The 16,271-nt window shown below is 38.5% G+C and overlaps 1 protein-coding gene across 3 annotated transcripts in view; it reads right to left on the bottom strand.

The window, feature by feature from the left end:
• The window catches only part of LOC146331546 (fidgetin-like protein 2), a 37,604-nt gene extending 22,809 nt beyond the window's left edge, over window positions 1-14,795 (bottom strand). Inside the window, exons 1-2 of one of the 3 annotated variants that reach the window (XR_014771681.1) lie at window positions 14,594-14,795; window positions 13,224-13,471 (exon numbers count right to left, since the gene is read on the bottom strand). Coding sequence is in view for 2 of the 3 variants with exons in the window: in XM_084732788.1 (XP_084588914.1) it covers window positions 13,224-13,248 (25 nt within the window). In the remaining variant the exon portion in view is untranslated. Of the gene's footprint in view, window positions 1-2,975; window positions 3,135-13,223; window positions 13,472-14,593 lie in introns of those variants that run through there. The other 2 variants (XM_084732788.1, XM_084732796.1) reach the window with 2 other exon arrangements.
• Window positions 14,796-16,271: the final 1,476 nt, after the last annotated feature.

Here is a 16,271-nt window from a genome sequence, read left to right as displayed (position 1 = left end):
AGAACTAACAACTAATTTTCCTGTTGATTTAAGGGAAATTTAAGTTTAGGTTAGTCAACTAGTCCAAAAGTAAGAAAATGCAGTCCAAATTGAACACAGACTAATTGATAGGGTTATCATTTTAAAAAATATTGGGTGTATTTAAGAGCTATTTAAAACGGTTAATCACATTCTTTAACAACCAAATCATGCTTGCCATCAAACCATGTGGCACTTTGTGTCATGCATGTATAAATACTGCACACTATACTAAATCACATGACAACAACTCACTATAAAGGTGCATACATACAAGCTTAATTTAATTTTCTGCAGCTGAAATACTGCCAAAGTGCACTGGTTTTACAAAATGTCCACTTTGCCCCACTTTCCACCTCTACGGTTTATATTCAGACCGTAGCACAGGGAGTGGATAGTGAGGGGTCAGTGGTGGGTGGCCGTGAACATCTTAGACATGACAAATTCCAATCAGTATCTCATTGAGATAGTAATAATTAATTGTATCTTAAATCTAGATGCAACAGTTAACCGGCGTTGTACACAAGTAAAATATTTCTAATTGGTTAAACTAACCAGTATTTTGGGTGCTGACAAGGGAGGGTAGTACCGTTTAATTGATCAGATGATAAATCACACACATCCATAATATTGTAAAAATGATTTTTTAATGTTATTCATAAATTGGCCCCGATATTGTGAAAATATTTGTTTGTTTGTTTTGTTGTTGTTCTTTTTGCACATTGTGATTTCAATTCTGCATTATTTAAAATACATAAGGCCTTTTGATTAAACAGTATATCAGTTAATTCCTTCCGTTTTAAAATAATGAATCACACAGTGTTTTTCTCTTCAGTTTGACAGATAACATGCACCGTAGAAGATTGTCTTGAAATCATGGGCAGCATGTTGTAATTGCTTTGTGAGTTAAACAAACTACAAGGAGTTTTTTACTCGTTATAAACAGTCTCACTTCAAGATTGATGGCTCCATATGACCTTCATAAGCAAACAAGACCATCAGCGAGAAGTTTTGGTAATTCTATATAGTTATTCTTAATGCCTGCCACTGGGTCAGATTCTCCTTGAAATCCAATAAAATGATTTACAGTATGCAGACAGAAAAAACCTATGTTTACCTTTAGCCAGGCAAAGTTACAGTGAGTATGTTAGCCACTTTAAAGAAAATGGAGATTTTTCAACACAATATGAGGGTTTGATTTAATACTAAGATTGCAACTGATGATTATGTTCATAATTGATTAATCTATCAGTAATTCATTTAACTAACTGATGAGTTGATTTATTAATAAAATGAGAGAAAATAGTAGAAAACTTCTTGTCTTGTTTTGTCCAACCAATCATCAGTAAACCCAGAAGATATTCAATTTACAGTGATAGATAGAACAGAGGAAAACATTAAAGTGTAACATAGAAGAAACGAAATATAAAATGTTGGCTTGAAAAATTGTTTTAGCAATTTAATTGATGATCAAAATAATTGCAGGTTTATTGTCTGTTAATTGACAAATCGGGTAATCATTTCAGCTCTGTTCAAGGCCTTGTTTATCTGGATGTTCCATTGATTGGGCTGAGCTAGTAGGAAAAATGCAAAAAACAAAACAGGAAATAGCAGTAGCAGGTGTTGGGAATTATTCATTATCTCACACACACACACAAACACACTCCCTCACACGTCTGTCTACATGTGGATTACGCCAGGTTGTGTCACATGTCTACTTGGACCACCAGATGGGCCTCAAACAGTCCACATGTTGATCCCTAAATTAAATGATCCTTCAGCCCAATAATCCCACTCATCCAATCCAGGGATTGTAGCATTCTCAACCAGCACAAGCTCCAGCCTGGATCAGAGAAATCCCTAGGCTCCTGGGAATTCTGACTGGTCATGGTACGCATCTGCAGCACAAAAACATTATTGGCAGAAAAAGTCTTATTCCCAGCAACATACACACACACACACACACACACACACACACACACACACACGCACGCACACACACACACACACACACATACAGGTAAACAGTGGCTGAGACACACTACAAATACTCAACAGGAGAGAAATACTGCTGTACATTACAGTTAGAATTAAAATTACTGCATTGTGACAAAGGAAAATACTTAACCCTGACTAAAGCATGTCGATTTATTGTATTTCACAGTAAATCTACAGATCATGGCTGGATTACTCAAAGCCTGTGCCCATGCCTAGAGTAATCCAGGGGGTAGAAGTTAGGCCCCTAACCACCCAAACCTTAACCACAACAAGTGACTGTCTTTAACATTACAGAATCAAATGGTTCATTCATTCTTGTCAATCTTAGCCCCAAAACATCCCCCTGAAAAACCTGAAGGAATTAGAAGTATTAGAAATGCTCAAATAAATTCAGACATACTTTGTCTTGCAGACTTACAGAACATTAAAGTTGAGATGAGATGAAAAATGTGTTTTTAACCCTTTATATCACATTTCCAGTCATATTATTCAACTATATAACAATATATGCTCCCAAAATACAAAAAGTCTGTGTCTTTGTATTTTTATATCAAAATTAAATCACGTTTTTACCTGTAAAACAGAACATGTTGCGTGGTTATGTACACTTGAACTAACCAGTTTCAATTAATAATATAATGACAGCTATCCATCAGTCAGTCTTCAACTTTTGGCTGCACAGAGCTAAGATTCGTTAGTTACAAAGCTAGCAACAGCCAACTTGTCAATGTTCAAATCAAATTCCTCCAAACGTTATGTCCCGCCTTCTTATCCTGTTTCACTGAGATATACATCACCATACGGAAGGTAGATTCACTCAAAATGTTGTTTCATCGGGACTTTAACCTACAGTAAATAAACCGTAACAGTAAGCATTAAGAAACTTTAATGCGGTGGCCTTATGGCCCTGTCCTACATGCAGACAGACACACATACAGGTTCACTGGACTGATACTCACTGGTCATGCTGATTACAGGCATGAGCCAATCGTTTGCTGCTTTTCCTTCAATCTACTCCTCTCACCCCGTCTTCACCCGATGGTCTGTAATCAATCCAAGACATATTCAAGTGCTGTAATCTACTGTGTCTAGAATCCTCATCAGGATACAGTGGAGGAATGTGAAAATGTAGCGAATAGGAGAATCGCTCTTGAGATCTGACGATTGACGAGTGAACTGGAGAGCTTGGATGGGTTAAAGACCAGACTGTGGAAACCAGACTAATGAAGGATTAGAGGACACGAGGCTTACGGCAGTGTCAGTGCTTGGTGACAATCTGACAGTCGTGAGCAAGAATTAAAGAACCATCACCAGTTGTGAGCTTACTCCTCATCCTCACAGTAAGATTGTAACTCAGATGAAGGCTTTACTTGCCTTACTTGACATACATTTTATTTTTATATGAAAAGACAATTGTGTCTTTTGCATTAATGCTGGTAATCATACTGGTATCAAATTTCCACCTTTTTAAAGAGAACAATTTCTTACATACTGTATAGGCAGACTCCACTGTAGATACAAGTTTATACAGAGGATGTACTTAATTATATGTATACTTTTTAGTGAAAGAATAAGAATAAGGGTAGTGTCTTCCAGGAATTTCTTACTTGTAGAAAACAGGTTGTTAATCTAGCTCTTAAGTAAACATTTCATGCTGCAACAATTAGTCGATTAATAAGTTGATCGAAAGAGAATTATTTTGATCTACTATTTTGATCATTTCAGTAATTTTTCAGGCAAAAATGTCACACACATGCTGGTTCATAAATATGATGATATGCTGTTTTTCTTCATCACTTATTGTAAATGAAAAGTCTTTGGGTTTGGGCTGTTAGTTGGACAAATGAAGCCATTTGAAGATGCCACTGTAGGTTCAGGGAAATTGTAATGAGCATTTTCACATTTTTTATAGATATAATTGTAAAACAGAAAAGGCTGATTAACTGAAAATGAAGATAATCATTAGTTGCAGCTCCATAAACAGCACTGCTCTCTTTAACAGCTGACCAATATTACCTAGTATAATTCAGTTATCCCCTAATCATATTCCCCATTGCTGAAGTTCTTTCAAATTTTCACAATTTTTTCACAAAAAGATAATTTTACTAAGACTGCGACTTGACAAGAAATTTTTGTGAGATAAAATTAAAGATAACACTGCCAAGGTTGCCTGTTTTTCCAATCAGTGTGAATTTCTGTGACAAATTCAAACCTCTTACAATTCACAAGTCCTTTAGCATCAGACATCTGTGTTATCTGTGAGGATATTAGGGAGCAGGGTTTGGGGGCATTAGGAAGGATGAGTGAGGGCGCCCCTAACCCTAATCTATCATCCTCATGTTGGCTTGGGGCTTGGAGACACCCCTCCATTCTCGGCCATGCTTGGCTTACTAAGGGACAAAGATGAGCACTAAGCCGGCTTGATGCTATGACAGCTTTCCTTAATCATTGTGATTATCGTACTGTTGACCAGCACCAGTATTTCTTCTTTGTCCTGCAGCAGCTACTGGACACATCAAATGACAGGAGAATGAGAGAGCTCACAGGATCAAGAAAACAATAGAAACAGGAACATGAAAGAAGGTGAAATCTTTTAGACCTGTAAGCAGTTGTGCAGAATATGTATGCCCTGGTCTCATTTCTACTCTTTGCACCATGAAAGACAAAATTTAGTCAAATACCACTGTAATATAGAGCAACATACATTAAAAAGGGACATATTATGATCATTTCCTACTCTATATTTTTATTCTGGGACTATAGTAATTTGCATGATTCAGAGTTATAAGATGTTGTACCTCCTGTCTCCTCAAGCCCCCCTTTCCCTGAAAGCCCACTTGCTTCTGACTGGTCTATTTCCAGAAGCCTGCTGAGGAGCAGCAACTAGCTAGCACAGCGCTAAAACGGAGGGAGTAGCACCTCATTGTCTTGTTGGTGTGCTCTGTGGCATACGACAGCTACAGTGACTTAGCTTGGAAAATAGTAATTCTGAATTAATGAATTATTTGTTTATCACATCAGAAATGAGACAAAAATTAGGGTGGAAAAACAACGCAGCAGCAGAATATTTCTTTTGTTGTTGTTAGCGTTTACTTTAGCTGCCAGCTGCTGTTAACTGTAGCTGCTGTTAGCTAGTTAGTTCAGTTAATAGTCAGCTAACAGGACAGCTAGCTGCATGGCTAACTTAGCTAACTAGCTGTCAGCAGCTACAGTTAGCAGTAGTTAAGCTAGGATTCAGAGCATGTTGAAACCTGAAGTTCTTGCTCACAGGGATTACTTTAACATATGTGTTTTTGAAACTTTGTTTAATATGAACATCCAACATTGTAAAATTATATCTGACAGAAAATCAGGGAAAGCATAATAAGCCCCCTTCAGAGTTGTTTCATACAATGAACTTAAAGTATGAAAGTAATTTAAAGTCATGCTTACAATATAATATTTACCCAACTAGCACCACTGCAAGCTCCCCATTGTTTTAGTATTCATTCCCCATTTGCATTGATCATGTGTTTGCAAGTTCTCATGGGGTCCAGCCTCACTTCTGTTTGCCCAGCCTCCTCCCTTTAGTGTAACATTTAGGATTTTGAAAATCCATGTATGTTTACTCAGTGTGAGTTCACATTCATTTAATTCATGAGTACTCCAGGGTTCATCCTGGTGGTTTGTGCATAGATTATTTCTAGAACTGGAGATCTCAGCTATTGTTGTAAGGAGCAGTAGTAGTAGCAGTAGTAGTACTACTAGTACTACTAGTAGTAGTAATAGTAGTAGTAGTTGTAAAACATTTTTAAAACTTTGAAAACGTTTAAAAGCAATTCTCATACAAAACAAATGCTACTGCTACTCATCACTTGAATCTACATCAGGACACTGGGTGGGTTTGTATCTCTGCTTTGATGATGGTGGGAGCATGTGATGGTGTGTGCATGACTGTGTGACTGTACTTGTCTTCATATGTTTGTGGCTTGAATTGGAAAATAATTTTAGAATGGAAACATGTTTACATTAAATAGATAGTCCACCCAAAATATTTTGTGTATTAAACATTCACCCCCCGCTGTAAAACGTTTGCAATTTCATCAGTGATGGGGAAACATGGTGGTCAAAGTTAATTCCTGTAAGTCACTAATGTTTCCAGTGGTGACGTGTTAGCATATGAGGAAAAAAAACATGTGCTCAACATATTTCAAAACATATTGAAATTTTTCGTCAAATAATACAGTTACACTGTATGTCTCTGGAGAGCAATGGCAGATTTCTACAGATGTGTCTCAGTCAGGCTGCTCTGGCTGCTCAAATTTCAAAGTGTTTTTTGCGTCACACATTGTGACGCAAAGATGATGTCAAATCCAGAGTGACGAAGTGCATCAGAGTGACTGAGCAGAATGTTGTTACCACAGCAACCCATACAGATAGGTTGGTGATATCTGGACACACAAATCCGATCTGATCACTTGCAAGCAACTGTGTGGACAGTCTGTCTATTTTAAAGCCAAATGTAGTCATGGTTACCTACTCTCACATTCATTTTTTTACATAGACTAGTAACAAAAGTGGTGAGGAAAATATTAAGGCTTGATGAAAAATAACCAATTTGTATAGCAGTATTGAGAAGAACTAGATTATGTCAGAAAAGCCAATGGACTGTGAGAGCGCTGGATGTGTTGACACGTGGGAATCAATCTCAATGAGGTTAGAAAGAAATACTTACATCCCAAGCAGACCAATCCTGCAGACACTACTTATAGATTTCAAGAAACACCACCGTCATCTACACTGTAGCTAACATGACACTTAGACTATGAAATAATTTATAAAGTATAAATCTGCCTTGAGTGTCCATATGAATGTTATTAATTGTTCTAGCTCAAGCAAGTAAGAGGCATAAATGGATGCTACTACAGGGTTCACAAAACAGCATGAGCAGTAGTATGGGGTGGAAGAAAAAACAATCCTCTTAAGTATTGTAATTCTTTTCTTCTTTTACAATTCCTGAATCAATTTTTAGTTTCTGAATTAATATTATTCCTTACCTCAATGCTAACACTTAATGGGAAGTACCATTCACGTGCTAACGGAAATTAGCATCATGTCGTGGTAATATTATCTTACAAAAACAATGTGTGCTCATATTTTCAGGCATATATTCCTTATGATCTGAGGACACTCATTTACAGCTGCTGACTTCACATTGTGAACTCAGTCTGCTACTGCAGTGTCAACACTCCGCACTGACCAGCTACAGCAACCTCAAAGGGTCAAAACTCACACTAAAATTCCCAAATGAGTTTAAAATTACATCCAGGGGCTCTATTAACTTTGGCCTAACACCTTATTTTATTAATTATTTTTAGTGGAACTTGGCTTGCTGAGCAGGAACAGCCAAATGTAGTGCTATAATTAGAGATACACCAATTTCAATTTCCTTGGCCAATTACAATTTCCGATATTTTTTTTAGGGGACTGACCTGCCGATTCTGATTTTGGCCAATTTCAATTTTCAATCTTTCTAAGAACTGTAATTGACACCATTCACAAACATTTTTGCAGCTTTTCTTGTAAAAATTTAATTAGATGTTCATAATAAGACACTGACTATTAAATATTCAGTAAATACTATTTAAATTTTCTTCAAAGTCCTCCAGGTTACAACCAGGCCTTAGTATAGTTTAATATTAAGATTATGAATAGGGGGAACGTGATCTTGCGAGATCATGGAAACTTGCGACGATCTCAAGATCCCACACAATCTCCTGTGGAAGCAGATGTAAACAAACTGAAGACATACACGGTGCAACAGTTTGCTGTAGTAAAACTTTGCCGCGAGACAAACAGACGCAGAAGTTAAACGAGTCTGGATGAGAAAATGTTTTTGGAGACACATCAACACAGGTTGTTTATTCCACAGCCAGAACAGGAGGTGAGATTTTAACTGTCCCTCTGTGAACAGCAGTCTGCTGCTGGCTAACATTAACCTGAAGAGCTACAAAGTTTATGGCTGTTCTGCAACATTGTCAGCTGCTCTGTCCTGTTGTAGACTGTCTGTCTTCTCTTTATCCTGTTCTTGAAATCTGTCGCTAACACCAACTTCATGCAAGCATGTGTCTGAGTGTGTGTAGGTGTGATCAGCGCTGTGGTGGGTGTGATATCACGGTCAGTTTGTCTGCTGCGTGCATGATGTGACCATGGTGCAGAACTTGTGTGTGACAATAATGGGCACAGAATCGGATATGTGACACTGATCAGCAGGTCACCGGTCAGGTCCGGTCATGCTGAAAACTGGCCGGTTACGGACTCTGGCCGGTTGATCGGTGCATCCCTAATAATTCAAAAGGTGCTCGATTTACTATTTTTATATGCAGTATAATGATGATGATGCTGAGATAAAACTCAGATAGACTGAATGACATGTAATGTGCGTTGTTGGCAATATCAGTCATATACAGTTTCTATAGGTGAGTGATTTAAATTTTTGCTATTGTCTAGTCAAGCACATTGTAATATATCAAAATCATAATATCAGATTGCAATACTTAAGAGTTGTAGTATCATGATAGTATCAAATTGGAAGAGATATCTTCCTATCCTTAGTATACAGTATAGCTGTGTGTGCATCAGTGTGTAAAGCAGGGAGCAGGGTAAACAGCAGCCCGATCCATCCAATAAAGAGATGGAGATAGTGTAACCTAAATTCACCAAATGATTTCCTCTGTCAGGGAAATAAAATTCTGCAAGTCATGGATGTTTCCTCTGTGGAGGCCAGTTTGGCTCGTGGTCCACTGCATGGTCAGTATGAGTAATTAAGGGTTAATTAGATGAAAGTACGTGTGGGGGAAGGGGCTTGAAACTGGAATGGGATTTGGGGGTTGTGTGGAGCATCAGTGGCGGGCGGCGGGTTGGAAACAAAAATCACCCCTCTGGAGCTGAAAGGTCCTCTGTTGGTGCTTTTTACTCCACTCACAATAAACAAAGACTTACATTTCCTGAGGATGGACAGACACTCACACAGAGATGCACACACAGGCTCGCACACTCTGGCTATATTGTGTATTTGGTGCAGTGTTTAGCTTCAGCTGGCCAACAGGCAAACGAGCTCTTGGTCATCTATGGGGTGAGTCAGGCTGCTGGAATTCCTGGAATCTAACCTGAGATCTATTTACAAAGCACATATCCTCTCCATACGCTCCTCACACACACTGTCCACTCCCAGGCTGGAGCAGAGACAGAACATGCTTACTTACAGTGCTAATAAATTACCCTATCAGCTGGTTGCACATTATGGGGTGATTTGTATTAGTTAGGGTTAATTCACACCACCGCTTGTAAGATCAATACAGAACACATCAGAGGAGAGACGTATGAATACACATGGAGAATGTCAGGACACACACACACACACACATCGTTCAGCAGCTATCTCTGTCTTCCTTGCTTACAGAGTAAATGAGGGTTAGATTGTTATGTAAGCACTGACCATAGTCTAAAACACTGAGCATGAAGCCAGCGTGAAGGAGGAGAAAACCCTCTCTCTCCCTCCTCTTTCCCCTTCCCCTCCTTTTCTCCAGGCCTGTACAGTTAGCTAGGATCAACTACTGTGTGTTTTATAGATCTTTAGCCTACAAGTAATTTCTAATTATGACTCTTTAAAGCTACAACAAGGAGCTTTCTTATCTTTTTGGTTAGACACATCAGTAATAAATTGAGACTGTTTCATAACCAAGTAGATATGTTTGATTGATTAATCACTGTTAAGAATTTAATTGATTAAAAATGTATTAATCACTAATTAATCTAGTCAAGAATTAGGAGTAGTTATGTCTGATTTGACATTGTTTTGTCTGCCAGAGCCATTTGATAAATACGGAAACTGCAGCTCACCCCAATTATAGATCTTTTCTTCCTGGCCTGTAATGCTATTTATCCATCTAGACTTTCTGGGTGTAAGTTGAAGCGTTTTGGACTTATCAGCTGTAGAGATGTCTGCCTTCTCTCTGGTATAATGACACCAGTCAACACCATTGTCTCTCTCCAAAAATCATGACCCAGTTACTCAAGATAATCCACAGACGTTGTTGTGAGCAGTTTCATTTTGAAATACTTTATTTCTACGGTGGAATCTATCAGAACTACTTTATATTAAAATAAAGTAGTTCCTACATGAAAGTGCTCACAACAAGGTCTGTGGATTATCTTCAGTAACCAGGTTGAGCACCACAAGTCGAGTGATATTTATTCTTATTACAGACATTTCAGGCAGACATCTCTACCCCTGATATCTCGAAAACTCTGCAGTTCACACCTCAACTATATAGAGGAAAAAACAGCAGTACAGATAAGAGGAAGAATATCTATCATTGATATTAGGATAAATAGTCCCATTTAAAATGAGAAAAAAAAATGAAAGGGGGAGAAAAACAGATTTTGTATCTCAATAATCATTAATGATTAATTGATTTTTAGCTTTTTTAAACTTTTGGTAAAGAAAAATGTGCAAAATCTGCAATTGTTGCTGTAAGTTTAGGACAGAGTATGGCTTTTCCCACTCAAACAGACACACCCAATCACACATATTTATTTCCACACACTGCCAAGAAGGTACTTTAAATAATTTTGATGCCCCTTCTCTTCATATTTTATTTTCTGCTCTTCTTTCGCTCAAATATTCCCCCAAATTCTTCATTTTTTGAGCTTCCTTCTTCCTTTCCTCTATGCTGCAGTAAAGACAGGACTGTGTGTCCGAGCCTGTGTGGTCAGTTTTTCCCCTCCCCCACTCCTTTTAGCTCTCACACACACACACACACACACACACATGTGGCAGAGGCTGGCCTGGCCCCCTCTTTGCTTATTGTGTCCACTCATATATCAGGCTGCAGCTGACCAGTCCCTCCTGGCGTCCCCTCCATCTGCCCTTCACTTTGCTCTTTCTCTGTCTCTGTCATTTAACCAGCACACAGCAGCAGCACACATCTGAACTATAACACCTAATGAGGATGTAAGGTGTGCTACAGATTGCATAACAAGCTCCCATGATTGCTATAGAGAACTAATGTGTGTGCGATGTTTAGTTGTGCCTCTGTACAGGCTTAATGAGAAGCTGGTAATACCAGGTTATGAACAATCTAGCTTTTATTCGCAGAATCGCTTCACCCTGGTGACTGCCCGCTAAAAAGGCTAAAACTGCTCATTGCTCTCATCATGTCACATTATCATCATTATGGACAGAGCCTGTAATGAGTTGTGGGTGATTATGATTGTATGTTTTCTTGTTTGTGTGCAGTTTGAGATGACATGTGTGTCTGTGACATTTGACTGAAGCCTTTGACTATAAAAATAAATGCCAGTGCAGGAGTGTGTGCAGTTGAAGTTTCTATGGAAGGAAATCTAACATGACGCTGTGAGTCTTCCTGAGTCAGGAATGTGACATTTGTATGTTACTAAAACTTCTGTCTGCTCAGAAAACTCTGTTTCTGTTTTCTGCCCTGCTCTGTACATGTAGCTTTTTAGACTACAGAAAAAACACCTTGAAGTAAATCGCTGTTGCATTATTCCAATCAGGTTAGCGTTGTAATCCTGTTAAAGCTTGGCCTAATCAATAGCCCAGTCAATCAATATGAGCATATTCATCAGGCTGGATAGCAACCTCTCATGATTAGCACACATACAAGCCATACCTCTACTGTGATGTGCCACAGAGATTTATGTGATTTAATCTGATTTTACATACTAATACACAGTATGCGAAACATAGAAAATATCTACTCTGATAACACTGGAAGAGAAGAAGTAGTGTTACAACAACAGATACCATCATCATAGTTCAATATAGACATGTTTTTTTCCACCTTAAATGAAGATAGGGTAAAATTATCACCAGAATCACAAGCCCTGATGGTGGCATATTTGTTTAAAAATTGTAGGCTATAACCAACAAGGGATGTTAATGATTAATTGTTAATCACCTTTAAACTGATTAAAAATGTATTAATCGATAATGAATCAATAGTGTAGAAATGGCAGTAATTGTGCCTTATTTGCCATTGTTTTGTCTGCCAGACCCATTTGTTGAATAAGGAAACTAAACCTTTAAAATACAATGAGAAAAAAAATATAAAAAATGAAAATGAGGAAATAATCAGAAAAACGTTTGGGAGCTTATTGATTATCAATAATTAATAACTGTCAGTGTTTTCAACCATTGGGTAAGGAAAATGCACAAAGTTTGCAACTCTAAAACCAACATTTTAAGGGCCTTCCATTCTTAAAGAAAATATCTTAATACAGTCTAGTGCAGTGATTAGTTGATTAATTGCTTAATTGATCGAAAGAAAATTAGTTGCCAACTATTTTAATAGTCAATGAATGAAAGTTTCAGTAATTTTTCAAGCAAAAATATACATTTGCTCGTCACAGCTTCTTAAATATGGGGATTTTATGGCTCAGTCATGATCAGAAATGAAGAGTGTTTGGTTTAAGTGTTTGAAGACTTTGGGCTCTAGGGAATTATGAGTTTTTTTCACAGTTGCAGACTTTTTCCAGATTAATCATTAAAATAACCTATAGATTAATTGATAATGAACATCTTTAGTTGCAGCCCTACTTTCAGCATAAAGCACCATCCTTATAGTACAATATACCTCTTTTAAACCGAAATAAATAAGTTATGTTCCACCTTAAATAAAGACACAGTAAGGTTATTCCCAGAATTTCAAGGTATGATGGTGTTAATATAGTTGACAAAATGCGTAACCATCAATTTATACATCTCTGATTCTTAAAGAAAAGCTCTGAATACAACTTGAGCTGGTCCACTGTACTTCATGCTCACGTTGTTCCTCAGAAAAGACAGGCATTAGCTGCTGTCTGTTTAAACAAATTGCTGCCGAACTATATTCACATGGAGGGGCTGAAAAAACATCGACTGAACACTTTCTGTGAAATTCCTCAATGCAAAGCCTGGAGACTCAGCTGTTAAAGCCATTAGCATATCTGCCTTCTCAAAATGTCTTCTCAGAGACCCCCCTCTAGCCCCTCGCTTCCCTCTGCAGAGCCACAGGAGATGACTCCTGGACAAAAGAGGAGCCAAACCGTGGAGGTTGTACAGAAAAAACAGATTAAAACCAATCTAGGTCACATTGTCCATAAACAGAGCCTTCTTTGGACCATAGATCATATTAATCACAGCTCAGGCAGTGTGCAGGACTTACTGTATGGGGTGACTGGACTGAGCATTCTGCAGCCCTGGCCTCAGATAAAGAGGAGAGGACCGGGTCCACCTGGTGCTAGTGAGGGCCCAGCTGCATGCTGCGGGGCCTCCCTGGTCTACTGCTTCTCCTGCTGCTGCTGTCGGTGGTGGTGGCGATGGTTGTGTGGCTGCTGGCTCGGCTAGTGACTGGACTCCTGCACCCCTCCATGGTTCATTTCACAGTTCAACACCGCTCCGACACGCTGCCACCTGAAGAGCACATGCGTGCCAGTGTCACAACATGACAGTGTTGTCTATTTTTATTTGGTGTAGTTACTAAAAGTCAGATTCATGGGTATTTTTTGAGATCTTGGTAAATGTATAATGAAAAAATACAAACAAATGTCCTTACTTGCTTGTGGTTATAGGTTAGAGTTCCTACTAATTATTATTTTCTTGATTAATTGGTCAGTTGTTTGGTTGATAACTTAGTGAAAAATGTGTTCCCAGACCATGATGACATCCTCAAATGTCTTGTTTTTCCCAAAGCCCAAATATAGTCAGTTTACAGTCATAGAGGAGTAAAGAAATCAGAAAATATTCTCATTCGAGAAGCTGAAATCAAAGTATTTTTACTTTAAAAAAAAAAAAAAAAACTTAAACCAATTAATCAGTTATCAAAAATAGCTGGTGAATGATTTAATAATAGATTAATAATTGAAGCTCTAGGTAAACTCAATATATCTGTTATTGATATTAAAATAACTTTTGAGAGATACTTTGAGAGAGAAGCTGATATTATAAACTGATGATGAGTTTCTCACACTGTAAATTTAGCTTTTCTCAGTTTTACTGTCTGTTTATATGCACACACTCTTGCACGTGTGTGAGCGACCGATCAAGAAACAGTTTGAATGCTAAATGCCCTGACAGAGAGGGGGCTTCTACCCTCTGACCACAAAACTGCGCAGCCAGCTGGGACAAGTTTCTAATTCTTTGAAGCCACCCATATTTCAACACAAACACTACTGACCAACATGAGAGCAAAAAGAACTTTGTACTCTGCAGAGCAAGGAAGCTAGCCTGTTTAACATGGACCACACGAGGGAAAAAAAATGAGTGCAGAATATATATATATGTACAACAGCCAACCTGGGTTGACATATGGTGGACAAATTAATGAGATAGCCAACCATATGTGCAATATAAAGAAAAGAAGCATACAATTGAGTAATAAAACATATAGCACATAAAAGAGGGCATATCACACATGAGGAGAGAATAGTGAGCACTGGAAATGACAGGAATGTGCAAGAAGCAGCAGAAATGTTGTCATTACTGCTGAAAAGAGGCAAACAGTTTCTCAACAAGTGAGTAAAAAGGTTTACTGACCTGATCATGCCTGGAATTTGCTTGCCAAGTGGTTCAGTTTCAAAAATAATCCACTATTCCAAAAGAAAAAGTACAACGGGGAAACTGACGTAAATGTGAATGTGTGAGTGTGTGCGTGTGTGTGTGTGTTTGTGAGGCTCGTACTCTCTTCTGGGACCCTATCCTTCCTTCTCTCCTACACTCCCTCGCTAGCCCTCCAGCTCCCTTCTCCCTCCCCCCTCCTTTCCCTCTCCCTCCCTCGCCTAGTGACAACAGAGCAGCACATACATCCCCTCCCCCAACCATGCCACCCTTCCCCCTCCTTCTCCCTCTCTTTTGTTAAAACTATTTCAGCAGGAAGGGAGAGAGAGGGAAAAAGTGACCAATCATGCAGTGTCAGAGCAGAAGAGAGCCTGTTTCCCCCGCTGTGTGTGTGCGCATAGATTTCTGCATATGTACATGTGTGTATGATCTTATGTGCATGTGTTTTTATTTTGATTGTAAACCTTCAATGTGATGAATGAGGATGTGGGACACACACTACTGAAAAATAGTGAATTTTCTCCTTCACTGATCACATGAGAAGTTCAGTTATTGTCAATGACTTCTATTGATCTGGTACATTGATCTTAGTATTGTTGGGAGGGTGGGGTTGAACCAACCATGTCAATATTACCTAATTCCTGTGATACCCCCCCCTCGCCCTTACACACACATTGGCCTGCACATATGCATGGGCAGCAGCAAATGACCTCCACATTGGCCTCAAACCTTTGACTAAGAAGTGGGTTAATTCTTCACCTGTAATTTATCAATATCTCATATTCTAATATACGCCCGTGCTGCTTTTATATCATTTTCCTTACAGCAGCTCATTTAACCCTTTCCTTCTACACCCTGTTTTGCTCTTAACCCCAAGTCCCTCATACATAGAAACACAGCTGTGCTTCTGCATTTAGAGTTATGGAGTAGGAGGGACAAGCTGGTCCACTCCTCATGTTACTCTGCTGTAAACACTCAAGGCCCCTGCAGGACACACTCCTCTTGCTTTCACTGCTCTCAACACCAGGCCCTGTCCCAAACACACACACACGGGCACATGTTTGACATGTGTGAGCTGTGTTTCAGGAGGTGGATGTTCATGGCACAAACTGTAACTTTCCTTTGTAATTTCATCTCAGTGGTCCAAAGTTATCATGGTTAATAGTATAATTAAAGCTACAATCTGCAACATTTCCACAATGTCCAAAAACACTAGACCTACGTTACATATTTGATCACAACTCCCATGATCCCAGATGATGATCTGTCTTTTCCTATTGTTTTAATGTGAGAAAACCCTAGTGGCAGAATTTATATATTATGGGTTTAAAAGCAAACTATGCAAGATTTTCCCCAAAAACAATGCATGCAGAACTGTTGCAGAATCATTATTTTGATGTGCTCAGGATGCTTTACCAACCCAAAACATCAGTATTTCCAATTGTATAACCAATAGGGGTGTCACAATTTGAATACTAAATTGAGAATCAATGGAAATGAGCTTTAAATTTTAATAATCAAAATCAAAGGTAGAATCAGCAATTCTCCTAGTATGCATGTGCACGTCTGAAGAAAAAGCAGTTATGCATAACAGTTATGGCAAAAAAAAAAGTAATGTAATTAAATTACAGTTACCGAACAAAATATTGGTGATTAC

Source organism: Lutjanus erythropterus, chromosome 2, assembly GCF_056507025.1.
Source record: "Lutjanus erythropterus isolate fLutEry1 chromosome 2, fLutEry1.hap2, whole genome shotgun sequence".
Classification (NCBI taxonomy): domain Eukaryota; kingdom Metazoa; phylum Chordata; class Actinopteri; order Lutjaniformes; family Lutjanidae; genus Lutjanus; species Lutjanus erythropterus.
Note: the sequence above shows the minus strand (reverse complement) of the source record. Positions and strands in the feature narration are given on the sequence as shown.